Source organism: Scyliorhinus torazame, chromosome 16, assembly GCF_047496885.1.
Source record: "Scyliorhinus torazame isolate Kashiwa2021f chromosome 16, sScyTor2.1, whole genome shotgun sequence".
Lineage (NCBI taxonomy): Eukaryota > Metazoa > Chordata > Chondrichthyes > Carcharhiniformes > Scyliorhinidae > Scyliorhinus > Scyliorhinus torazame.
Window position 1 is genome coordinate 15,927,951 of NC_092722.1, and position 25,508 is coordinate 15,953,458.

Sequence of the window (25,508 nt, forward strand, 5' to 3'; positions counted from 1 at the left end):
CCACTAAGTTCCATGACCTGCTTAGTTGGGACTAAACACCAATCCCTCATAAATTATCTATACTCCAGGGAATCTCCAGCAATCAAAATAGGATTCCATTAACCCTTTATCTGGAACCAAGTAAGTGGCTAAAATCAATAATTGCCGCACTCTTTTATGACTCCTTAATTACAACTTTGGCAGACACACAGTCTGGTTCTCTTAAGCCAGGTTCTTTAATAATATTACTGCAACAAATATATACTATAACCCAGGATTTTAATAACATTACTGCAACGGAATATATAATACAATATATAATAATTTCCACATTTATAACAATTTCAATACCTGTAGATTTGTGCTAAGCAGCAGTACTGTTTACATCTACAACAGAGATTCATTGTGACTGTATATGGATCAAATCCTACATTCTGGGCCACCCGCAAAGTCACTTCAAATGTCGGGGGTATGAAGGGCAAGTTGGCTGTGGTGGATTGGGGAAATACATTAAAAGGTATGATGGTGGACAGGCAATGCCTAGCGTTTGAAGAATTAATGCATGGTTTACAACAAACGTACATTTATTTGAGGCACAAAAACGCAACAGGAAAAGGGAGTCAATTATGGCTAACAAAAGAAGCTAAAGAAATGAAATGAAATTAAATGAAAATCGCTGATCATAGGAATAGGCTTATAAATTTGCCAGAAAAATGTAGTTAGCATGAGGATTGGGAGCATTCTATAATTCAGCAAAGGAGGACCAAGTATCTGATAAAGAAAGGAAGTATAGAATGTAAATTAGCAAAATACATAAAAACAGACTGTAAAAGCTTATATAGGAATACAAAAAGGAAAAGATTAGGAAAGACTAATGTGGGTTATGGGCAGAGACAGGAGAATTTATAATGTGGAATGTGGCAGAGAAGCTATATAATTCATTATACGAAAGAAAAACAAAATGCAATATTTCTAAGTTTGCAAATGACACAAAACTAGGTGGGTGTGTGCTTTGAGGATGATGCCAAGACGCTTCAACTCAATTTGGCCAGGCTGAGTGAGTGGGCAAGAATATGGCAGATGGAATGTAACATGGCTAGGTGTGAAGTGACCCACTTGGGAAGGAGGAACAGAGGTGCAGAGTATTTCTTAAATGGGGAGAAATTGGGAAGTGTTGATGTTCAAATAGACCTGGGTATTCCTGTCCATAAGTCACTGAAATATAACAGACAGGTGCAGCAAGCAATTATGTTGGTCTGTATTTGAGCTCAGGAGTAAAGATATCTTGCTTCAATTGTGCAGAATCTTGGTTAGACCACATCTGGGGTATTGTATACAGTTTTGTCACCTTACTTAAGGAGTAATACACTTGCCAGAGAGGGATTGCAGCGGAGGTTCACCAGACTAATCCCTGAGATGGTAAGATTGTCATGCGAGGGGAGATTGAGGAGGCTGGGCCCGTATTCTCTTGAGTTTAGAAGAACGAGAGGTGACCTAATTGAAGTGTACTAAATTCTTAAGGGACTACAGGGTAGATGCAGTAAGGCATTGAGATTGACAGCCACAATCTGGAGCAGACTCGAGGGACTGAATGGCCTATTCCTACTCCTACATTCCAACTCAGCATACTGGGTCATCCCATGGACTTATTTTTGTTTAGTATTAGAGTGACCATCTCTAGAGGTTGTGGGTTTAAGCTTGACTGACTGTCTCAATTTGCAAGCTGTTAAAGCTGAAGCTTGACATCACCTGTCCATTACATCTCAATGAATATACAGTACGGAAATATACCAGCCAGTCCACTGGTCTACACCAGTGTTTCTGCTCCACACATGCATTCTCCCGCCCTTCTTCATTACCTTATTTCTTCATCCTTCAAATACTGATCGAGCTTTCCATTGAACGCGTCAATATTATTCACCTCAATTAATCCCCGTGGTTGCAAGTTCCACATACTCACCACTCTCTGGGTCAAAATATTTGCCCTGAATTCCTATTGGATTTATTAGTTTTTATGTTATACTTGCAGGCTAATCCAAAACCTGAGACTATGAGTGGAAGCATCTTGACTATACAACATCGTGGGCCGAAGGGCCTGTTCTGTGCTGTATTTTCTATGTTCTATGTTCTATGTCTACCCGATCAATTTATTTTTATTTATAAATTTAGAGTGCCCAATTCATTTTTTCCAATTAAGGGGCAATTTAGCGCGGCCAATCCACCTACCCTGCACATCTTTGGGTTGTGGGGGTGAAACCCACGCAGACACGGGGCGAATGTGCAAACTCCACACAGACAGTGACCCAGAGCCGGGATTGAACCTGGGACCTCGGTGCAGTGAGGCTGCAGTGCTAACCCACTGTCCCACCGTGCTGCCCTAAACCTTCAGAATGGGAGAAGAATTTCTGGTGGGCAGAATCCACATTCCTATTGAATTTCTTGTGGAAATGCACCCACAATGTTTGCTTAACCTTAAGTTACTGCATGTTCACTACTTTCTACTGATGTCCTGGGTGATTTGTGTCCATAGAGTAAATCTACCCAATGCTACACCCAAATCACCAGTTTTGAGTTCAAATAGGCTCAGGATTAAGACTATGAAGAGGAGAACGGTAATGCTACAAATTCAGTGCTTGCTGTTCTAGGTTGGAAGAAAAGAAACAGATATATTCTTTCCTCAGCCGGGTCATAACGGTTCTAAACATGTTCAGTGCCTCAGTAAGTTGATGTGCAATGATACTACGCAGCATTCGCTCTTTGAGACTGAACTAAAGGGTAGATGCTAAAATTTAATTTCCACATTGCACTGTCAATGAATCTCATGACTGCGCTGTGAGTCCTGAATGCCCGCCAGAGTCTCCGTTTGGCTGCCAATGGGCAGCACCACCCAATGCTGCAGACTGGCTGTCCGACCTGGCGGAATTTCTCAGGCTGGAGAAAATGAAATTTTGTCATCCGTGGGTGGGAAGAAGGCTTTCACAGGACGTGGAAGCCATTCACAAACTTGCTTCAAGACCTGTTTGCAGCCATCAACTAATAATGGTCCGACTAGTAAAGTTCACGGATGACTCCAAGGTGGATGGAGTGGCAGATAGTGTTGAGGATTGTCAGAGGATACAGCAGGACATAGATAGGTTGGAGACTTGGGCAGAGAAATGGCAAATGGAGCTTAATCTAGACAAATGTGAGATAATGAATTTTGGTAGGTCTAACATAGAGGGGAAATATACCATACATGGCAAAACTCTTAGGAATATAGAAAGTCAGACAGATCTGGGCATGCAGGTCCACAGATCTTTGAAAGTGGCAACACAAGTGGGCAAGGTAGTCAAGCAAGCATACGGAATACTTCCCTTCATTGGACGAGGCATTGAGTATAAAAACTGGCAAGTCATGCTGTAGTTGTGTAGATCCTTGGTAAGCCCTCCCTTGGAATATTGCGCACACTTCTATTCGCCACACTACCAGAAGGATTTGGAGGCTTTGGAGAGGGTGCAGAGGAGGTTTACCAGGAGGTTGCCTGGTCTGGAAGGTGTTAACTATGCGGATAGACTGAATAGACTCAGACTGTTTTCATTAGTATAACGGAGGTTGAGGGGTGACCTGATAGAGGTCTACAAGATTCTGAGGGGCATGAATAGAGTGGATAGGCAGGCACTCTTTTCCAGGGTGGAGGGGTCAGTCACCAGGGGGTGTAGGTTTAATGTCCATGGGGCAAAGTTTAGATGAACGCACCCAAGAAGAACATGGGTGACATGCAGAAGGGAGGAAACTTACAAGAGATGGGCTTGCAGGCAAATTAATGCCTGACCACATTGTACATAATCCACTGTAAATACGCGTTTTGACCAAGTCTGGCAATGTAAAGTCCGCAGGAGAAGTGTTTTCACTAAAGGGGGGGGGGGGGGGGGATTGTTAAAGTCATCGGTCGGAACTTCTTTTGTTGATACACGTGTTGGTTTTGTTTGGCTTTGTAAATTTATTAAAAGCTCAATAAAAAAATATTTTCAAAACAAAAATGACTGCACTGTATGGACAGCCGTTACATACCTGAACTTCTGGGGACTGTGTTCATCCTGTGTAATTAATTCAAAGGCATACTCAGGCTTGTATATCGCACAACTTATCTGGTGAATACAAATAATTGTTATACAGAGCAGTAGCAGTTTTCATACATAGGTATGATATCTAATGGTCTGAACAAATGAGTGAGCGTGCAAACCTAATTATAGCTTTATATCAGCCAGGAAATTGGATGAAGATGCCATCCTGACAAGCTATCCCGCAGAAACTCAGGCCCTTCGGCGCTCCAAGCCCGTGCCGACCATGCTGCCCGACTAAACTACAATCTTCTACACTTCCTGGGTCCGTATCCCTCTATTCCCATCCTATTCATGTATTTGTCAAGATGCCCCTTAAATGTCACCATCGTCTCTGCTTCCACCACCTCCTCCGGTAGCGAGTTCCAGGCACTCACTACCCTCTGCGTAAAAAACTTGCCTCGTACATCTACTCTAAACCTTGCCCCTCTCACCTTAAACCTATGCCCCCTAGTAATTGACCCCTCTACCCTGGGGAAAAGCCTCTGACTATCCACTCTGTCTATGCCCCTCATAATTTTGTAAACCTCTATCAGGTCGCCCCTCAACCTCCGTCGTTCCAGTGAGAACAAACCGAGTTTATTCAACCGCTCCTCATAGCTAATGCCCTCCATACCAGGCAACATTCTGGTAAATCTCTTCTGCACCCTCTCTCAAGCCTCTACATCCTTCTGGTAGTGTGGCGACCAGAATTGAACACTATACTCCAAGTGTGGCCTAACTAAGGTTCTATACAGCTGCAACATGACTTGCCAATTCTTATACTCAATGCCCCGGCCAATGAAGGCAAGCATGCCGTATGCCTTCTTGACTACCTTCTCCACCTGTGTTGCCCCTATCAGTGACCTGTGGACCTGCACACCTAGATCTCTCTGACTTTCAATACTCTTGAGGGTTCTACCATTCACTGTATATTCCCGACCTGCATTAGACCTTCCAAAATGCATTACTTCACATTTGTCCGGATTAAACTCCATCTGCCATCTCTCCACCCAAGTCTCCAAACAATCTAAATCCTACTGTATCCTCTGACAGTCCTCATTGCTATCCTCAATTCCACTAACCTTTGTGTTGGCTGCAAACTTACTAATCAGAGCAGTTACATTTTCCTCCATATCATTTATATTTACTACAAACAGCAAAGGTCCCAGCACTGATCCCTGCGGAACACCACTGGTCACAGCCCTCCAATTAGAAAAGCATCCTTCCCTTGCTACTCTCTGCCTTCTATGACCTAGCCAGTTCTGTATCCACCTTGCCAGCTCACCCCTGATCCCGTGTGACTTCACCTTTTGTACTAGTCTACCATGAGGGACCTTGTCAAAGGCCTTACTGAAGTCCATATAGACAACATCCACTGCCCTACCTGCATCAATCATCTTTGTGACCTCCTCGAAAAACTCTATCAAGTTAGTGAGACACGACCTCCCCTTCACAAAACCATGCTGCCTCTCACTAATACGTCCATTTGCTTCCAAATGGGAGTAGATCCTGTCTCAAAGAATTCTCTCCAGTAATTTCCCTACCACTGAAGTAAGGCTCACCGGCCTGTAGTTCCCTGGATTATCCTTGCTACCCTTCTTAAACAGAGGAACAACATTGGCTATTCTCCAGTCCTCCGGGACATCACCTGAAGACAGTGGGGATCCAAAGATTTCTGTCAAGGCCTCAGCAATTTCCTCTCCAGCCTCCTTCAGTATTCTGGGGTAGATCCCATCAGGCCCTGGGGACTTATCTACCTTAATAGTTTTTAAGAAGCCCAACACCTCGTCTTTTTGGATCTCAATGTGACCCAGGCTATCTACACACCCTTCTCCAGACTCAACATCTACCAATTCCTTCTCTTTGGTGAATACTGATGCAAAGTATTCATTTAGTACCTCGCCCATTTCCTCTGGCTCCACACATAGATTCCCTTGCCTATCCTTCAGTGGGCCAACCTTTTCCCTGGCTACCCTCTTGCTTTTTATGTACGTGTAAAAAGCCTTGGGATTTTCCTTAACCCTATTTGCCAATGACTTTTCGTGACCCCTTCTAGCCCTCCTGACTCCTTGCTTAAGTTCCTTCCTACTTTCCTTATATTCCACACAGGCTTCGTCTGTTCCCAGCCTTTTAGCCCTGACAAATGCCTCCTTTTTCTGTTTGACGAGGCCTATAATATCTCTTGTTATCCAAGGTTCCCGAAAATTGCCGTATTTATCCTTCTTCCTCACAGGAACACGCCGGTCCTGAATTCCTTTCAACTGACACTTGAAAGCCTCCCACATGTCAGATGTTGATTTGCCCTCAAACATCCGCCCTCAATCTAGGTTCTTCAGTTCCCGCCTAATATTGTTATAATTAGTCTTCCCCCAATTTAGCACATTCACCCTAGGGCCACTCTTATCCTTGTCCACCAGCACTTTAAAACTTATTGAATTGTGGTCACTGTTCCCAAAATGCTCCCCTACTGACACTTCTACCACCTGGCCGGGCTCATTCCCCAATACCAGGTCCAGTACCGCCCCTTCCCTAGTTGGACTGTCTACATATTGTTTTAAGAAGCCCTCCTGGATGCTCCTTACAAACTCTGCCCCGTCTAAGCCCCTGGCACCAAGTGAGTCCCAGTCAATATTGGGGAAGTTGAAGTCTCCCATCACCACAACCCTGTTGTTTTTTACTCTTTTCCAAAATCTGTCTACCTATCTGCTCCTCTATCTCCCGCTGGCTATTGGGAGGCCTGTAGTAAACCCCCAACATTGTGACTGCACCCTTCTTATTCCTGATCTCTACCTATATAGCCTCACTGCCCTCTGAGGTGTCCTCCCGTAGTACAGCTGTGATATCCTCCATAACAAGTAGCGCAACTCCGCCACCCCTTTTACATGCCCCTCTATCCCACCTGAAACATCTAAATCCTGGAGCGTTTAGCTGCCAATCCTGCCCTTCCCTCAACCAGGTGTCTGTAATGGCAACAACATCATAGTTCCAAGTACTAATCCAAGCTCTAAGTTCATCTGCCTTACCCGTAATACTTCTTGCATTAAATCATATGCACTTCAGGCCACCAGACCCGCTGTATTCAGCAACTTCTCCCTGTCTGCTCTGCCTCAGAGCCCCACTGTCCCTATTCCCTAGTTCTCCCTCAATGCTCTCACCTTCTGACCTATTGCTCCCATGCCCACCCCCCTGCCATACTAGTTTAAACCCTCCCGTGTGACACTAGCAAACCTCGCGGCCAGGATATTTATGCCTCTCCAGTTTAGATGCAACCCGTCCTTATATAGGTCACACCTGCCCCGGAAGAGCTCCCAGTGGTCCAGATAACGGAAACCCTCCCTCCTACACCAGCTGTTTAACCACGTGTTTAGCTGCTCTGTCTTCCTATTTCTAGCCTCTCTGGCACGTGGCACAGGGATTACAACCCTAGAGGTCCTGTCTTTTAACTTTCTGCCTAGCTCCCTGAACTCCTGCTGCAGGACCTCATGCCCCTTCCTGCCTATGTCGTTAGTACCAATATGTACAACGACCTCTGCCTGTTTGCCCTCCCCCTTCAGGATGCCCTCTACCCGTTTGGAGACATCCTGGACCCTGGCACCAAGGATTTGAATTTGGATTAAGAATAATATTCTCAGTTTGTGCTGCTACTGGGGGAACATCGCCTGTTGACAGTAAGTCGGGAGCTTAAACCCTAGGCCACATATATTTGACATCATGGGCGTACCACTCCCAACTTGCTGTCAATGAGTGAGTTTTCCCTAACACCAGGAGAAATGGGGAAATCAGTCCTTAAGTGAGAGATCAAACTAGCCTTGAAATGTTCACAGACTTAGAAATAGATTTGGTTCAGGCCTGAATTTGCATTCCTAAGATCCATCAGATTGGATGAGATAAGCCCATACCTGGTTGTGATACTTGGGAGACCTACTTATTAAGGTTCGACATTACCCCATTATGTATAAAATGAAGGATTCAGAGAAGTCCAAAAATCATTTCATTATTCCCCACTTTACTGTTTGACATATACAGTGATGGCAAAGATAAGAACCCTTCCTTAAAGTCAGTTCACTTTGCCCCATTACTGCCCCATGTGCCTCATTCTGCAGACTACAACGCATGGCAGGGCTGCCCCCATATTACCTGTGCAAAACTAAGGAAGAAAAGTTGTTTGTGTGTCAGATCCAAGCCGGGCAGTTTCAATTCTTCACCTTCTTTTGTCACCCATTTTAAATAGGCCTGAAAAATACACGGTGAAGATAACAAAATCCAAACTGATGCAATGGGAAATGGGAAGAAAGAAGATTCTTCTGTGTGCAACATCCTGTCAAATTGCCTTCCCAAGTAGTGGCCCTAACCGGCAATCACATGGTTGCTACAACAAGCAGCTGAACTACTTTCATCGGAATTTCCTTTTAAATCCTGCTGCGCGTGTTGCCTCTCCTCTCCTGAAGCAGATGATTTGTGCAGTTCCATAGGGCTGGCAACTGTGTGCTACAATGTGTGAATAGATAGTAAGTAGTGGCAGGCAACCTGACCAGAGAGAATTGGATCGAGTTTGTATCACAGCCCACAGTGATACTGTTCCCACCCATTATTCAAACAACTGGCTGGCACTCAGGGCACCCTGACTGATTTTATTTTAGCCTTATCCTACACTGATGAGACCAATTGTAGAATGTCCTTACCTATTCCGGCTGAAATGGACTAGCTCGGAGCTCTTTATAGCTGGTATGGCACCAGGGTAGTGGAAAGTAAATTCAGCAGTAACTTTCAATAGAGAACTGGATAAATAATTGAAGAGGGCAAACCTACAGGCTATAGAGGGATGAGCATTGGGATTGATTGCAAGAGTAAAGCAAAGTCACCAATGATCACCACACCTCCAGTGAGGGGGCAAGGTTGTGAAGGCTGGGTCTACAGCCGGTTACGGGAATTGAACCTGTGCTGTTGTGCTGTTGGCCTACATCACGAAGCTGCATTGGCCTACGCTCTGCATCACAAACCAGCTGCCCAGCCAACTGAGCTAAACCGGACCCCGGGGATTGATTGTTTTCCTCTTTCAAAGAGACGGCATGAGTACTTCGGGCCAAATGGACTCCATCTGTAATGTGTCATTCTAAGATACTGCAAACAGAATAATACTTGTTAAAGCAAACTCAATCAAGCACAGCACTTAACAATGATCTTAAACAGAACTAGCCATGACTCTGCGATCTGGTATTGTCGATGGAGAGTGGCACTCACAGGAGTTTGTATAACCTGTGATTTTTCTGCTCATTATACTGCTGGGGATTACTCCTCTGGGGTGGTTTTCTCTGTAGAATATCACTGAATCTGAAGCACAGTTAGTGGCCTTCTGTGCCCTACCTTGTATGCCTGTCTGATACCTCCATTGTCTGCGATATTTTCTCCCAAAGTACTGATCCCGTTCACCTGTTGTCAAAAGAGATTCCAGAATAAAGTGAAACATTGCGTACCACATCCAGGAAAACAAACTGCCAGCTGCTGGGGACATCAGATAAAGGATGGGGCATCTTGAATTCTTTCTTCAATTATATTGTCTCTGAAAGACATGCACAACATCATTCTCTAGATCAGGGAACTGAAAGGAGTTAGATTTATGATCGAAAACATTGCGACTGGCGAAGCTTAAAATGACTGATGTCAACAATAGAGGACAGGTACTGCAAGCCTGCCCGACATTCCTCCAGTTAATACTTTAAATGGAGGAATTAACTTGTTTAAAATGAATGGATTGCCTTCATTAGTCTAGCAGACATGGCAATGTAACCTGAACACAAGTATTGGCTCCCGGTGGTGAGCAAATGTAACATAGGACCTAGAAAATAAATTAGAACTAATAGCTCTGCATCAGGGCATTCGAAGGGAGAGGGGGTGAGTGATAGGACAGTCAGTTTCTGTGGCAGGCTTCCATCTCGGAGGACGATGGTTTACGCCATGGTGGTCAACTCTGTGTCAAGCATTGCCTGGGGTGGCTGTCGAGAAAGGAAGTGGGCTGAGAAGGTGTAACGATTCGCTGGCCATTGTTTTCTCTGGGTTTTCTTCTCAGCCAGCTGAGCTTTCTCATTTCTGCTCGCCTTTCCCAATGCCCTTCCAAACAGTCAGCCTCCAGAGGTCAGCACCGTCAGCGACTGCCTCCCTACTATCAGTGTCACTTTCAACCTTCTTCATATCTCGCTGCAGAGGTCAGGGCACCCAGGAGATCGTGGTGCAGTGGCCAATGTACAGGAGATCTTTGGGTACACTGCTGTTACCCATCCAAAGAATGTGGCTGAGCCAACACAGCCATCGTTGGCTCAGCAATGAGTGTTTGCTGGTATAATTAGCATGCTCTAGGACTTCTGGACTGGCGAACTTGTCCTGCTAAAAGATACAGGGGGAATGTCTGAGACAGCAAAGGTGGAAACTCTTTCGCCTTTTTTCCTCCTTGGCATATGTTGTCCATGTCTCACCACTGTAGAGGAGTGCATTGCGGACGCAGACTTGGTAGACGCGCAGTTTTATGTTTTAGTCAGTTTGCTGTTGTGCCACACTCTATTACTCAAATCATAACAGCTGAAGCTTTTACATTGTATGTGCTGTTTCAGCATCAAGGTGACAGATTGTTGGTGGGTGTGGAGCCCAGATATGTGAAGCTATCAACCTCTTGTGTCACTTTGTCAATGCTGATCGATGGCAGTATGGCAACATCCTGGACCATGACGTTTATCTTCCTCATGCTGATGGCAAAACCAAACTTTTTAGAGGCGCAAGAGAGTCTGTCCATTTGCTGCTGAAGGTGTTCCTCTGCGTGGAATGTTAGTCCAGTAGCATCGCAATAGAGCACTCTGATGACAACTTGGTCCATCTTTGTCTTGGATCTGAGGCAGGCAAGGTTGAAAGGCAGCTTTCCGTCAGTTTTGATATGTAAGTGGACACTCTCGGTCGATGACCTGAAGTCATATGACAGCAGCAAAGGAAAAAATATGTCAAAGCGTGTTGGTGCCAGAGCACAAAAATATTTGATCCCACAAGGGTTCTGATGCTGCCAATCACAGATGACCTCATCCATCACATTGCCAAGGAAAGAGGTCACATCTGGCAGCCAGATTTCTCCAACAGCCAGCTTATTGACGACACAAAGATATTTTAAAACAGAGAAAGGTTACATAATTGGAGAGAGTTTGCAGTTCAGGAAGGTGGGTGTTGGGAGGGAATTCTTAATATTCCCCTAGGGGCAGTTTCCTTTTTGGTGGATGGGAATCATGCCAGGGGCCAGCTGTGAATAGTAACGGCCAAAACGTCTGGAGCAGAAGAGAGGTGGGGGGTTGGGTAAGGTCCCATCAAAGCTTTAGCTTAAGGAGAGTTCCAGAAAAGCATGTCAGTGAAGCAACATCAGTGATACATTTGAGAGTGACCTGAAAGAAATTATTGCACAAAACTCTGCAGAGAAAAGGTTAAAAAACATCAAAGGGAAATTATTGACAATAAAGTGAGAAAGTCACGTCAGGCTGGAAAGATGAAAGAAAACCAAAATTTGCATTCATGTAGTGCCTTTCCCATCTGCAGGATGAGCAGAAGCACTTTGTAGCCATTCAATTTATTTTGTAGTGTAGCTACCGCTGCAATGAAGGGGGTTGTAGCAGCTAACCTACATACATCACAGTGGCACAGTGGTTAGCACTGTGGCTTCACAGTGCCAGGGTCCCAGCTTCGATTCTGGCTTGGGTCACTGTCTGTGCGGAGTATGCATGTTCTCCCCGTGTCTGCGTGGGTTTCCTTCGGGTGCTTCCACGAATCTTGAAAGACGTGCTGTTTGGTGAATTGGACATTCTGAATTCTCCCTCAGTGTAGCTGAACAGACGCTGGAGTGTGGCGACTAAGGGATTTTCACATTAACTTCACTGCAGTGTTAGCCTACTTGTGACAATAATAAAGATTATTATCATCAAGGCTTCACATACACCAATGAGGTAAGTGACTAATTTGTCTGTTATGGTGATGCCCAGGCGGCAGGGTGGCACAGTGATTAGCACTACTGCCTCACAGCGCCAGGGACCCGGGTTCTATTCCGGCCTTGGGTGACTGTGTGGATTTTGCACGTTCTCCTCGTGCCTGCGTGGGTTTACTCCTGGTGCTCTGGTTTCCTCTCACTGTCCAAAATATGCAGATTAGGTGGAGTTACGGGATTACGGGGTTACAGAGCTAGGGCGGGGAGTGGGTCTAGGTAGGGTGTTCTTTTGGTGGGTCAATATAGACTCGATGGGCCAAATGGCCACCTTCGCACTGTAGGGATCCTATGGATGCAATGTCTCACCACTACTGACTGACTAGGAACACTGCCCCCATTTACCAGTTGAGTAGGAATTCCACCATACTTACTGCTCCTTGCTCTCACTTGTGAAAGAATAAAACGGAGAGCGATAATACCATACTTACACTCTGTCCACCAGCCAAATCCCATGTGTAGTTTCCATACTGATGTACCATGCAACCCGATTGGTCATTGAAATTTGTGGCTGAGAAATTGCTCCACCAGTCATACAAGGTGCCACCTTTATCGAAATTTCTTCCTGGAGATTACACAATGTGACAAAGACAGTTTTTTCTTCATTGAAACAAGAGCCAAATTAAAATGTAGCTGTTATTATGAACCATAATGGACAATGTAAATTGGCAAATAATCCTGCGTCTGCAAATACTGGTTGCACATGCACGGTACAGCAATAACCCTGAGAACAGCAATGAAAACTGTTATATTACTACTCCTGGTAGTATTGTTTTGTGCAATATATGTTACTCATTTGCCTCTCGCCAGGATGATCCTCAACTCGATGTTGATTAACACTCATAGTCTTCCAATTAGAGCAAATACTTTATTTTAAGTTTAAAAAAAATAAATTTAGAGTACCCAATTAATTTTTGTCCAATTAAGGGAAATTTAGCGTAGCCAATCCACCTAACCTGCACATCTTTGATTGTGGGAGAAAAACTCATGCAAACAGGGGGAAGAATGTGCAAACTCCACATGGACAGTGACCCAGAGCCAGGATTGAACCTGGGACCTCGGCGCCGTGAGGCAGCAATGCTAACCGATGTGCCACCGTGCTGCCCTGAGCAAGTACTTTATTGAGTAACATTAACAAATAAACTGTGAGTTTGTTCTCTCTCCAATACTTATACTAGATGTTAAATGATCAAGGTTGAATAAAAATTAAGTATGATTAACTACACCTACACTCTGAGCTGTCTCTCTCTACCTCTGGTCACTTGTCACTGTCCACACGAAGAGGCAGATCTTGGCTTGAGTCTGTCTTTTCATACCCATCTCTAGTGCTGCCATCTAGTGATTACTTAGCTGTTATGTCTATACATTAACCCCTTGTGTACATACAGATATGCAGATCACTACAACCCCCCTTTTTTTCTTTTACATATTTTCTGTACTGTTTCAAAGGAAATTGTACAAAACAGGTAGTTAAACGATGATGTGTATATCTGTACAAGCTGTGACAATATTGATACTTATACCAAGCCAATTAATAAATTTAGTCGGTTGGGGTACATTCTTCTTCTCCTGGACCTTCTCAATTGGTGCAGTGGTGTTGTGGATGTTTTAATGTCTTTGTGAACGTCGTCTGTCGTCTTGTTGTGAAGTAAGTTCTGTCGAGTAACTGATTCAGATTGAATGTCGGAAAAACAGGTATTTGAAGTTGAATCTTCAGCAGGTCTCGCCGATTACGTCGAAAAGCACTCCCTCTGCAGACTTTACAATGTAGGATGGCGGTAATGCTTGCCTGAGCTGGAGCGGACCATCCTCCTTCTGGATTCCTCAGTCTGACGGTGTCATCTTTTGTCAGTGGTTTGAGCTTAATCGCGTGCTGATTATAGTATTGCTTCTGTTTAGAATGTTGTTCCTGCATTTTGTTGAGAACAGGTTTGGGGTCAGGCTGGTAAAGTTGTTCTGCTGTGTCTTCTAAAAAGCATCTGAGCTGGTGATAATGCTGAACTTAATGGAGTTGCTCGGTACGATAACAAAGCCAAATGAACATCGGATCGTGAATCATTTTCTTGCTGATGAGTTGCTTGATGATGTGAACACCTTTCTCAACATTCCCATTAGATTGTGGGTAGTGTGGACTAAATGTCACATGACGAAAGTTGTAGTTGTCATGATATGCAGACATGCACATAATGAGATACAGACAGGCAGTTAATGAACACAGAGAACAGGACATAACCAATCAGCAGGCAGAACACTTGGGGGTGGTTTCCCACTATAAAAGGCACGAGGCACTCACACTCCGCCTCTTTCCACTGGAGACATCTACAGAGTGAGTCAGGGTGTATATATCACATAACACCTCCAGCACGTGGCTAAGGGCTAGTCTGGTTCAGTCAGACAGAGTAATCATACTTAGGTTAACAGAGAGTCGAACTCACAGAGAACTGTGCTAACTGTGTGACAAGTTCAATGAATCAGATTGAACTAACTTCAAAGTCTGGAGTATCTTTCAGTTAAAGCTGCATCCAGTTACAGCCCATGTTATCTCAGTATGCTTAACACGACATGGTACCAGATGACTGCTATCCCTAGGTGGTTTACCTCAATCTGTTCCGTGACGACCGGCAAATGTATCCCGGCACTATGGAGAAGATCCAGGCTCCTCAACAGCTGCGGACCTCCGGCAATCTCAGTGCCAACTGGCGGACGTTTAAGCAAAGGTTTCTGCTTACATCGAAGCTTCAGACCTCGAGGGTGCGTCTGATACATGATAGATCGCGCTGCTCCTCTCAACTGCGGGGGACCAAGCCATCCAACTCTTCAACTCATTTAACCTCACTGAAGGCCAGGACAAGACAAAGTTTCAGGCCATCAAGTTTGATAGTCATTGTGATGTGGACACCAATGAAATCTTCGAGCGCTATATATTCAAACAATGCCTACAAGGTAAAGATGTATCTTTCAACTCCTGCCTAACTAATCTCCGCCTGCTAGCGCTGTCCTGCAACTTTGGTGATATTGCTGACTCCATGATCAGAGACTAGATCGTTTTTGGAGTTCACTCTGATCCTCTGAGAGAGCAGCTTTTAAAAATCAAGAATATGACCCTGTCAGTTGCGATTGAAACATGTACAGTGCACGAGCATACCAAAAATCGGTATTCCCAATACAAATCGGCTGAAAATGAGAAACTTACCTCCCACGAGACAGAGAGGGTGCAGGCCATCGCCCTGATGCAGCGCCTCAGCATTGATAAAAGCGGCCATTTTGCGTGCTCTTCCCGGAGCCTCACGCATACGCGATGCGAACGGGATAACGAAGCGGCCGATCACCACACTGCGCAGGTGCGAACGTCTGCCGACCCCACTGCGCATGTGCAACGACGCATGGAGCGGAACGACGTCATGACGTGCCCGAACTGCGGCACCGCCCACTTAAAGAAACACTGCCCTGCAAGAGGCAGGCGATGTTTAAATTGCAGAGAGCCTGGACACTATGCAGCCATGAGCAGGTCTGCACCACCAGTCAAGGGCCAGCGCTCCCAATTCCACCGCAGGCGCGTTCGGAGTGTACAACAAAGTTTACAGGATTCTGATCCTGGCAGTACAACGGATCCAGAGGATGACTGCCTGGAGTCCCCTACCGCGTGGGCATCATTGTCACACGTGAACATGCCTCACCGACATCATCACGAAGCCTGTCCATCTTCACTGTGGATTCTACGGACGAATGGCGTGCGGTGATGCAAGTAAATCAATGCTCTATTCAGTTCAAGCTGGACACATGTGCTTCTGCCAATCTCCTTTCACAGGCAGATTCAACCGCATCAAGAAGCCCCCCAAGCTCCTTCCAGCAGCCTGCCAGCTCCTGGACTATAACGGCAATGCCATCACAGCACTGGGATCCTGTCATCTGCTCGTCTCCAACAGGAGCATTCACGCAAGGCTAAGGTTTGAAATCGTCAAGCCAGACAGGGCCTCCCTGCTCGGCGCACATGCATGCAAGCAGCTAAACCTTGTTCAGCGAGTGTACACAATGACCTCCCCCAATGTGGATCTTCAAGCCGGCACTGACGACATCCTCGCTCAGTACCCGGATGTGTTTGACTGGATGGGCACTCTGCCATATCTGTACAAGATCATGATACGGCCTGATGCCACGTCTGTGGTCCATGCACCACGCTGGGTCCCAGCTCCACTGAAGGAGCGCCTGAAGGCACAGCTAAAGGATCTTCAGGACCAGGGCATCATTTCCCAAATTACAGAACCGACGGACTGGGTCAGCTCAATGGTTTGTGTAAAAAAGCCTTCAGGGGAGCTGCGCATCTGCATTGATCCAAAGGATATCAACCAGAATATAATGTGGGAACACTACCCCATCCCGAAGCGGGAGGAACTCACCAGTGAGATGGCACATGCCCGGTTTTTCACGAAGTTAGATGCGTTACATGGTTTCTGGCAAATCCAGCTGGATGAGTCCAGCAGAAGGCTCTGCACCTTCAACACACCGTTTGGCAGGTACTGCTATAACCGTGTGCCGTTCGGCAGTGTCTCGGCCTCGGAGATCTTCCATAGAATCATGGAGCAGATGATGGAGGGCATTGAAGGGGTTCGTCTGTATGTGGACGGCGTTATCATATGGTCCACATATGGAAGAGCACATCTCTCGTCTCCAGCAGGTATTTCACCGTGTCCATGCCAATAGCCTCAAGCTGAATAGGGCCAAGTGTTGCTTTGGCATGTCGACACTTAAGTTCTTTGGTGACCAGATATCTCAGCAGGGTGTGCGCCCAGACACAGACAAGGTCAAGGCCATCGAAGCCATGAAGATCCCTGAAGACAAGAAGGCGGTGCTGCGCTTCCTAGACATGGTAAACGTTTTGTCAAGTTTATCCCAAAACTGGCCTCACACACCATGGCCCTCAGACACCTGGTGAAGAAGTCCACTGCCTTTGAGTGGCAGGTAGCTCATCAAGCAGAGTGGTTGGAGCTGAAAGCCAAGCTCACCACTGCACCCATATTGGCATTTTTTGACCCTGACAGGGAAACAAAATTCTCGACAGATGCGAGCCAGGACGGCATCGGCCAAGTGTTGCTCCAGCGCGATGACACCTCATCCTGGGCACCGGTTACCTACGCCTCACGGGCGATGACACCCACCAAGCAGCGGTACGCCCAAATTGAAAAGGAATGCCTGGGCCTTCTCACTGGAATTACCAAGTTCCACGATTGTGTCTACGGCCTGCCGATATTCACCGTCGAGACGGACCACAGGCCTCTGGTCCACATTATCCACAAGGACCTGAACAACATGACGCCCCGGCTGCAGCGCAACCTCCTCAGGCTCAGGAGGTGCGACTTTGAACTCGTGTACACGCCTGGCAAGGAGCTCATTATTGCGGATGCCTTGACCAGCTCCATAACCTAGCCTGCTGACCCGCCGGCATTCATCCAAGAGACCGAATCACAGGTGCCAGCAAACTTCTGGCGTCAGATGAAAAGGTGATTCGCATTCGCGACGAGTCAGCGAAAGACCCGCTTCTGCAGCGTGTCATGCGCCACCTCGCCAATGGCTGGCAAAAAGGGCAGCGCCGTCAATTCTTCAATGTGAAGGATGACCTGACAGTGGTTGATGGCATCCTCCTCAAGCTCGACCGCATTGTCATTCCACTCAGTCTCCAGAGGTTGGGCTCAGGCAAATCCACGAGGGACATCTGGGTGTTGAGAAGTGCAGGCACAGAGCCAGGCAAGCTGTCTACTGGCCTGGAATTAGTCAGGACAACGCGACTAATTCCAACTGGTTTAGCACACTGGGCTAAATCGCTGGCTTTTAAAGCAGACCAAGGCAGGCCAGCAGCACGGTTCGATTCCCGTACCGGCCTCCCCGAACAGGCACTGGAATGTGGCGACTAGGGGCTTTTCACAGTAACTTCATTGAAGCCTACTTGTGACAATAAGCGATTTTCATTTCATTTTTTCATATGGTCCTCAACTGTGCGACCCGTCAATGCTTCCAGCCAGCACAGAGCAAGGAGACTCTTCAGCAGCACGGAATCGTGACCTCCCCGTGGTCCAAGGTGAGCATCGACCTCTTTCACGCTAATGGTCGTGATTATGTGTTAATCATTGATTATTTTTCCAACTACCCAGAAGTCGTGAAGCTCTCGGACCTCACATCCAAGACCGTCATCAAGGCCTGTAAGGAAACATTCTCCAGGCATGGTATTCCACTCACTGTCATGATGACAACGGTCCTTGCTTCAGCAGCCAAGAGTGGTCAAGATTTGCGCAGGTATATCAGTTTCATCACGTCACATCCAGCCCGCATTACCCGCAGTCCAACAGGAAGGTTGAGAAAGGGGTGCACATAGTGAAGCAGCTCACCTGCAAGGCCGCGGATTCTGCTTTTGACGTCAACCTTGCGCTGCTTGCGTACAGGGCAACCCTTCTTTCTACCGGCATGTCACCGGCTCAACTCCTGATGAACAGGGACCTGCGGACGACTCTTCCAGCCATACACTTGCCTGACCTCCCGGTGCTGCAGAAGGTGCAGAAACTCAGGGACCGGCAAAAGCAGGGCTCTGATGCTCATGCCACCGATTTGCCTGTGCTACTCCCGGTGGATGCTGTTCGGATCAAACTACCTGATGGAGGCTGGTCAGCTCCAGCTGTTGTTGTTCGACAGGCTGCTCCCCGATCGTTTGTTGTGCGTATGGCTGATGGCTCTGTTGTGCGGCGTAACAGACGGGCACTGCGCACAGTTGCCTGCCCACAATCACATTCTTTGTTGTTTCCATCTGTTATTGTGCCACCTCCTGATACCTCGAACCATGAGGCCACCAGTCAGGCTTCAATCCTGCCTATCAAGATGCCGTCGTCCCCACCACCACCTCTCCGGCGGTCAACCAGGATCGGACGCAAGCCCCAGAGACTGGACTTACGAACATTTGTTTTGTTTGCTATGTTCTGTTTTCACACATTAGACACCTGGGGCGAAATTCTCTGGAAACGGCGCGATGTCCGCCGACTGGCGCCCAAAATGGCGCAAATCAGTCGGGCATCGCGCCGCCCCAAAGGTGCGGAATGCTCCGCATCTTTGGGGGCCGAGCCCCAACCTTAAGGGGCTAACACGGCGCCGGATGAATTTCCGCCCCGCCAGCTGGCGGAAAAGGCCTTTGGTGCCCCGCCAGCTGGCGCGGAAATGACATCTCCGGGCGGCGCATGCGCGGGAGCGTCAGCGGCCGCTGACGGCATTCCCGCGCTTGCACAGTGGAGGGAGTCTCTTCCGCCTCCGCCATGGAGGAGACCGTGGCGGAGGCGGAAGGGAAAGAGTGCCCCCACGGCACAGGCTCGCCCGCGGATCGGTGGGCCCCGATCGCAGGCCAGGCCACCGTGGGGGCACCCCCCGGGGCCAGATCGCCCCGCGCCCCCCCCAGGACCCCGGAGCCCGCCTGCGCCGCCTTGTCCCACCGGTAAGGTAGGTGGTTTAATCTACGCCGGCGGGACAGGCATTCTAGCAGCGGGACTTCGGCCCATCTGGGCCGGAGAATCGTGCGGGGGGGCCCGCCAACCGGCGCGGCGTGATTCCCGCCCCCACCGAATCTCCGTGCCGGAGACTTCGGCAACCGGCGGGGGCGGGATTCACGCCCGCCCCCGGCGATTCTCCGACCCGGCGGGGGGTCGGAGAATCTCGCCCCTGTTTTCACATGTGCATATGTTCCCATCTGCCATAGTATGTAAATAAGTTAGTTTTTTGGCCAACACATGTAAATACTTTCACATATGCTGCAGAAAAACATTTCCAAAGGGGAGATGTTATGATATGCAGACATGCACATGATGAGACACAGAAGGCAGCTAATGAACACAGAGAACAGGACATAACCAATCAGCAGGCAGAACACTTGGGGGTGGTTTCCCACTATAAAAGGCACGAGGCACTCACACTCCGCCTCTTTCTACTGGGAATATCTACAGAGTGAGTCAGGGTGTATATATCACATAACACCTCCAGAACGTGGCTAAGAGCTAGTTTGGTTCAGTCAGACAGAGTAATCACACTTAGGTTAACAGAGAGTCGAACTCACAGAGAACTGTGCTAACTGTGTGACAACTTCAATAAATCAGATTGAACTAACTTCAAGGTCTGGAGTATCTTTCAGTTAAAGCTGCATCCAGTTGCAGCCCATGTTATCTCAATGTGTTTAACACGACAGTAGTTATTTGAAAACTCAAATCCCAACTCGTGAAACAAGGACCATTGTCGGACATTACTGTGTGTGGAATCCCATGTTGTGAAAATGTTTCCTTACAAGCCTTTATGACAGATGAAGACGTAAGATTAGTCAGGACAACGCGACGAAGTTTCATAACCTCATGAAAATTTGAGTGGTAGGGGCTGGTTTAGCACAGTGGGCTAAACAGCTGGCTTGTAATGCAGAACGAGGCAGTAGCGCGGGTTCAATTCCCGTACCAGCGTCCCCGAACAGGCGCCGGAATGTGGCGACTAGGGGCTTTTCACAGTAACTTCATTGAAGCCGACTTATGACAATGAGCGATTATTATGATGAGAACATAGTCACGGCCCGTAGCATGAAACAGATTGATGCCTACTTTTGTCCACGGTGACATTGCTAACTCATGTTGCTGAAGTGGCTCTTTACACTGTGCAGGTTGATGCTTCTGACAGGTGTCACATGCCATGACCATGTCAGTTATTTCTTTGTTGATGCCTGGCCAGTAAACTGCCTGTCATGCTCTCCTCTTACATTTCTCGATTCCGAGATGTCCCTCATGAATCTTGTGTAGCATCTCAGAGCGTCGACTCAGTGGAATTACAATTTGGTCATTGCATAACAACAGCCCATCAACTACTCGGTCTTAATGTTTTGACATTGTGGATATTGTCCCTTTGTCCAACCATACTGGAGATGGTGCATCACTCTTAGCAAAGTTGCATCTTTCTTCATTTCATGACAAATCAGTTGTAGCTTCTCATCAGGGGCGGGATTCTCCGCAATCGGCGCGATGTCCACCGACCGGCGCCAAAAACGGCGCGAATCAGTCCGGCATCGTGCCGCCCTAAAGGTGCAGAATCCTCCGCATCTTGGGGGGCCGAGCCCTCACCTTGAGGGGCTAGGCCCGCGCCGGACTGATTTCCGCCCCGCCAGCTGGCGGGAAAGGCCTTTGGTGCCCCACCAGCTGGCGCAAAATTGACATTGCCGTGCGGCGCATGCGCGGGAGCGTCAGCGGCCGCTCACGGCATCCCCGCGCATGCGCAGTGGAGGGGGTCTCTTCCGCCTCCGCCATAGTGGAGACCATGGCGAAGGCGGAAGGAAAAGAGTGCCCGCACGGCACAGGCCCGCCCGCGGATCGGCGGGCCCCGATCACGGGGGCGGGATTAACGCTAGCCCCCGGCGATTCTCCGACCTGCCGGGGGGTCGGAGAATCCCGCCCCAGATGCCGGAAGATCTTCCGTGCATAACTGCGTTTGAGCTTTGATGTTTATAATCAATTCAGGTGGTGAACTTTCTGTGTCAATTGATCTTGATAACGTATCACCAATGACGAGATCTTTTCACGTAGTGTATACCAAGGTGAAGTCATACGTCCTTAACTTCATCATAATACGTTATGGGCGAGGAGTCAAATCATTCAAATTCTGATCTATTATGTGAACTAACAGTCTGTGATCCATTTCCACTATAAATGTATGAAGCTCGCACACATAGTCGTGGAATTTCAGTATTCCCGTGAGTAGTCCAAGACATTCCTTTTCTATCTGTGCATATCTGCATTCTGTTGCAATCATAGCCCTGGAAGCGTATGCAACTGGAACTCAATCAGATTGATTTTTCTGTTATAGAAGAACTGTACCTATCCCGTCCTGACTGGCATCAGTGGAGATCTTGGTAGTCCTAGTTGGGTCAAAAAAGGTAAGGATTGGTGCAGTCATCAGTTGATGTTTGAGATCCACCCATTCATTTTGGTGAATTTGTGTCCATTCAGAATCATTCGTCTTCCTTATCAAATTGCGTAAAGCTGACGTCCTTGTGGACAGATTCGAGATAAACTTGCCCAGAAAGACCAGAAATCTTAACACAGTCTTTTTATTATGTGGCGTTTTTATATCCTGGATCGTAGAAATTTTCACATCATCTGATCTGACACCTTGAGATGATATTGTATCTCCCAGGAAGTTTAAAGATGTTTGTGCAAATGTGCACTTTGAGTGGTTGAGTTTCAATCTATACTGATGGATTCTTTGAAACACCTTCTTCAAACGACAAATATGGTCTGGTTACCATTGTAGTCTTTCAGCCTACATGCAGCAGGTATCATCTCACGTTCTCCTGGAATAGAGTGGAGATCTTTGCTTGCCAGTAGATTGGCTGAAACCCCAGTGTCAAGCTTGAACAATATTGGAAAATGGTTCATTTGCACTGTTGAAGTCCATACATTGCTAGAGTCGATCATATTGACCGGTTGAGGAGTGTTGGTTGTTGCTTTAAGTTCCTCACATTTTTCAATTGTTCCCACAAAAAACATGTTCCCTAATGAGAAATTGTCCTCTTCTGAAGAATACTTCTCTTCAGATTTTTTTCTGCTCCAATGAATCCACACTGCGAACGTTGATGTTCCTTTGTGGTCTTGGTTTTGGAGTTTTAAATTGCACTGTAGATCTGCATTGTGAAGCATAGTGATTGAGTTTTCTGCACTTTAAACATTGTTTGCCTTGAGCCAGCCATTGCCCTTTTAAGTGGGCGCTGCCACATCAATGACATATCATGACGTTGTCTCTCTGACGCATGAGACACATTCGCGCATGCGCAGATGTCTTTTCTTCAGTCTCACGTTTTCATTCAAAGTGCGCACGTTCAGGGCTGGAGTGTGCACGCGCAGGATAGCTGCCGTTCGAAATGTTCCTTCCTGGCTGCCTGCGACATAATTTTAACAGTTTCAATCTTGTGGTGGACCTTTGGGCTCTTTTCACGGTAGTAAAATTCATTATATTGCTTTTTACTTTGTTCGTGAGATAAACACTTTTGAATTGCGATTTTCAGCGTTAAATCTTGCTGTTTTAATAATGATTCTCTTCGGCTCTCATCACATAGTCCATACGCAATCTGGTCTCTGATCAGCGAATCATGCAGATCTGCATAGTTGCAAGTTTGAGCTAGTAATTTTAAATTGGTGACAAAGCTGATGAATGATTCCTTATGTTTTTGCAAATGTTTGTTGAACCTGAATCTCGCAAAGATTTTATTTGTCTTCGTTTTGCAATGGTCATCAAATTGTTAATTATTACATCAAGTTTGCTTTTGTCCTCCCTTTCAGAGTAAATGAAAGAGTTGTATATTTCTGCAGCATGCTGTCCTGCCATGGATTAAAGCAGAGCTATTTTTCTAGCTTCAAAAGCGGTGGTCAAATCATGTGCTTCTAGAAAGATTTGCAATTGCTGTTTGAAAAGTTTCCAATTTGAGTTAAGGTTACTGGTAGTTTTCAGTTGACATGGAGCTTAAACATGGTCCATCAAGTCGATTGTTCTTCAAAGGATCCGAATGCTGTGAAGCCTTCCAAATTCGAACAGCCGGTACAAATTTTCTTTTTTTTCTTTCTAATTCTTATCTAATCTATCTAGTAAGCTTTCTTGAAGTCAATTCCCTGGTTCCATGTTATATTACTACTCCTGGTAGTATGTTATATTGCTTTGTGCTATATATGTTTCTCATTTGCCTCTTGCCAGGATGATCCTTAACTCGGTGTTGATTCTCCCGAAATTCGGATTCTCGGAGAAATTCTCCCGAAACGGCGGAATGTCCGCCGACTGGCGCCCAAAACGGCGCCAATCAGATGGGCATCGCGCCGCCCCAAAGGTGCGGAATGCTCCGCATCTTTGGCAGCCGAGCCCCAACATTGAGGGGCTAGGCCGGCGCTGGAGGAATTTCCGCCCCGCCAGCTGGCGGAAACGGCCTTTGTTGCCCCGCCAGCTGGCGCGGAAATTACATCCCCGGGCGGCGCATGCGCGGGAGCGTCAGCGGCCGCTGACAGTTTCCCACGCTTGTGCAGTGGAGGGAGTCTCTTCTGCCTCCGCCATGGTGGAGACTGTGGTGGAGGCGGAAGGGAAAGAGTGCCCCCCACGGCACAGGCCCGCCTGCGGATCGGTGGGCCCCGATCGCGGGCCAGGCCACCCTGGGGGCACCCCCCGGGGCCAGATCACCCCGCGCCCCCCCCAAGGACCCCGGAGCCCACCCACGCCGCCTTGTCCCGCCGTTCAAAAGGTGGTTTAATCCACGCCGGCGGGACAGGCAATTTATCGGCGGGACTTCGGCCCATCCAGGCCGGAGAATCCAGCGGGGGGGCCCGCCAACCGGCGCGGCGCGATTCCCACCCCCGCTGAATCTCCGTTGCCGGAGACTTCGGCAACCGGCGGTGGCAGGATTCACGCCAGCCCCCGGCGATTCTCCGACCCGGCGGGGGGGTCGGAGAATGACGCCCGTAGTCTTCCAATTAGAGTAAATACTTCATTGAGTAAAGTTAACAAATAACCTGTGTGTTCGTTCTCTCTCCAATTCTTATACTAGATGTTAAATGAACAAAATTGAATAAGAATTAACTATGATTAACTGCACCTATGCTCTGAGCTGTCTCTCTCTACCTCTGGTCACTAGTCACTGTCCACACGAAGACACGGTTCTTGGCTTAGTCTGTCTTTTTATGCCCATCTCTAGTGCTGCCATCTAGTGATTACTTAGCTGTTAAGTCTATACATTAACCCCTTGTGTACATACAGATATGCAGATCACAACAAAAACTATCAGAGATTTAATAACAAAAGAAACATTAAAACAACGTACAATTAACTAAAGAAGCTGTGCAATAAAGGAATGCTTCACTGGATGTTTTGTCCAATGAAAAGTCTGGTGTACCATTGAGATTATGGATAATAATTTGGTCTTAAAGGATATTTCAATGCTCTAGTGAGTTACAATGGGCGCGATTCTCCGATGCCGCGCCGGTTGGGAGCATCGCCTGGCGCGCCATTTTTCCACGGGATGCCGGTCCGATGCCCTCCCGCGATGCACCCAAGTGGCGAGTTCGGCCCCGTCGAGTTCTGCGCGGCGCAGGCCGGAGAATCGGCCGAGACACCCAAAATGGCGATTCTCCACCTACCCCGCTATTCTCCGGCCCGGATGGGCCGAAGTCCCGACGGCGTGACCCCAGTTCACGCCATCGCTGTTCACACCTGGTAAATAAAGTCGTCAGCCAGTCGTGCTGTGAGCAGTGAGGAGGTGAGCGGACTGTTCCGGTGCTCCTGCGGCCAACGGAGGGGTGGGAGGGGGGGGGGTGAGGGAGGGAGTGGAGGTGGGAGGGGGGTGAGGGAGGGAGTGGAGGTGGGAGGGGGGTGAGGGAGGGAGTGGAGGCGGAGGGGGTGAGGGAGGGAGT

The 25,508-nt window shown here is 47.5% G+C and overlaps 1 protein-coding gene across 3 annotated transcripts in view; it reads right to left on the bottom strand.

Moving 5' to 3' along the window:
- mmel1 (membrane metallo-endopeptidase-like 1) overlaps positions 1-25,508 on the bottom strand; it is a 243,318-nt gene that overhangs the window by 64,834 nt on the left and 152,976 nt on the right. For all 3 annotated transcript variants that reach the window (XM_072478005.1, XM_072478006.1, XM_072478004.1), the window contains 4 exons: positions 12,498-12,631; positions 9,426-9,491; positions 8,199-8,294; positions 4,030-4,106 (listed from right to left, as the gene is read on the bottom strand). In XM_072478005.1, coding sequence (XP_072334106.1) covers positions 4,030-4,106; positions 8,199-8,294; positions 9,426-9,491; positions 12,498-12,631 — 373 coding nt within the window. The remainder of the gene's footprint in view (positions 1-4,029; positions 4,107-8,198; positions 8,295-9,425; positions 9,492-12,497; positions 12,632-25,508) is intronic.